Source organism: Pyxicephalus adspersus, chromosome 1 (assembly GCF_032062135.1).
Source record: "Pyxicephalus adspersus chromosome 1, UCB_Pads_2.0, whole genome shotgun sequence".
NCBI classification, from domain to species: Eukaryota; Metazoa; Chordata; class Amphibia; order Anura; family Pyxicephalidae; genus Pyxicephalus; species Pyxicephalus adspersus.
The window spans coordinates 101,328,645-101,330,525 of NC_092858.1; the positions used below are offsets into that span (position 1 = coordinate 101,328,645).

The 1,881-nt window shown below is 39.3% G+C and overlaps 1 protein-coding gene across 4 annotated transcripts in view; it reads right to left on the reverse strand.

The window, feature by feature from the left end:
• PHACTR4 (phosphatase and actin regulator 4) overlaps positions 1-1,881 on the reverse strand; it is a 34,229-nt gene that overhangs the window by 8,945 nt on the left and 23,403 nt on the right. For all 4 annotated transcript variants that reach the window (XM_072421222.1, XM_072421238.1, XM_072421230.1 and 1 more), the window contains 3 exons: positions 1,794-1,874; positions 1,593-1,700; positions 1,197-1,484 (listed from right to left, as the gene is read on the reverse strand). In XM_072421222.1, coding sequence (XP_072277323.1) covers positions 1,197-1,484; positions 1,593-1,700; positions 1,794-1,874 — 477 coding nt within the window. The remainder of the gene's footprint in view (positions 1-1,196; positions 1,485-1,592; positions 1,701-1,793; positions 1,875-1,881) is intronic.

Sequence of the window (1,881 nt, forward strand, 5' to 3'; positions counted from 1 at the left end):
CGATGGAAAAGGGATAGGTTAGTAGCTCAGATTTAGTTTAAAACGTTAAAATCTTCTTCAGAATTTACACAATTCTGAAAATGGTTCTAAAACCCACATAATTCGCCCAAGGAGGAGTAGTGGAATAGAGCAAAAAACACAAGTATGTATTCTTGATACACCTGAGTAGAGGCAGCTATTAAAAAAGCCTGTCTATAGAGATTTAGGTTCTTAGGGTAATTGACAAAAGTTAAAACGTACCTGAACTCAACATTTCCACTTTTCATAGAAAGGTAGACAACCCTTCTATGTAAAGTAAAAATATAGCAACACCCTTTAAAAAAAAAAAAAACAAAAAAAAAGAAGTGATTGCCGTGGCTGTTCCTTCTGCACATGCGCTGATCTCAGGCATGTGCAGAAGGTGCATCTTTTCCTCCAAGGAGAGAGATGCCGATTTCACGTATGCGCAGATCTCCCGAATTAAAGGTGTAATTTTTTTGTTTTTAGTTTACTTGCCCTTTAAGCACACACTTGCACAACTTTTGTAATCATTTTGTGGAGATGATGGCTAATCAAACAAGCTGGGTAACTCTCTCCTGAGCAGCCAAATCTGGTCCATAAATAAGGGAAGAACAAGCAGAAAGTGCCCCATTATGGGGAAAGCAACTGAAGGTATTGCAGTATTAGCCATTATTGATTGTTAGGAATCCGACAGGGCAGAACACTAACAACCTCCTCAAGAACCTTTGGGGATAACAGCTCAAAGCTAATATATGTAATTCTAAACTCAAATCTAAAACCTTTCAAAATGTCTGCATACCAAAGTGTCTTATTGTATTGCTTCTCTGTGGACATAGTAATACTCTGAAATACTTACCTCTCCCATGAATTACCCAGTAATACTCTGATCTGTATCTTTAAAGCTAAACCTTTACAATAGCTATCACTACCCAAATGTGTGTCAAGAAAAAAAAAAAATAGATGCATTTTCCGATGTGTTGTTACAATTGAGTAAAGCCTGAAAAAGTCATCCCAAAAGCTTATATCTTCAATACTTTAAGTTAGCAGACAGAAGGTCTTATTTAAACCGCAAACATTCTAAAGGTTAACAAAGGTCATGTGTGTTTGAAATATTTCAATTGATGTCTATTACAAGAATTACCATGAGAACAAAACCAGTAATCAAGTTTTCATAAACATTACTCAATACTTCTTACCCATTAATGGATTACTGATCCTATTCAGTGGTTTAGGAGGTGGTACTGGGGGTTGTTTAGGTGCTGGTGGTGGATGCAAAGTCCTTGGTGCAGGGCTGGGGGCAGAACTTGGTAGTCGTGTTACAGTGGGGTTCTGGTCTACTTTTAGACCCCCATTTGGATTCTCATGACCAGTAGAGACAGAGGTTGACAGTGGCCTTTTAGGAGGCAGCAGAGGCAGTCTTGGGGGTTCTCGCAAGCTTTCAGGTGCCGTTTCCGCTAGGGAATTGGGACGGGACCCCGCGGAATCTAAAATGGGTAGAAAGTACATATTGTCTATACAATGCAGGAACGTGCTCTTAACTTAACCCATTACTCCAAGACCACCATATAGTAATTGCACTTAGAGAACTTTACCATGCCGACTGCTTTGCTTTACATTCTTCTCTTTTTCTTGTGGTTCTGCTGTCCCCTGGTTCATGTGGCCATTCCTCAGAGGAGGAGTGTCGGGTGTCACGGGGGTATCTGAGGACCAAACATATGTGAGTACCCGTTCTAGTTATATAACACAAAGGAAAAATATGTATATATAGGTACAGGTTATAATACAAGGCTTACCTTCTTCTTGTACTTCAATTAGGACTCCTCTTTTTATTAGCTCCTCTTTGGGCTTTCTCATTGAGATCTTCCTTTCCAGAACTTAAGA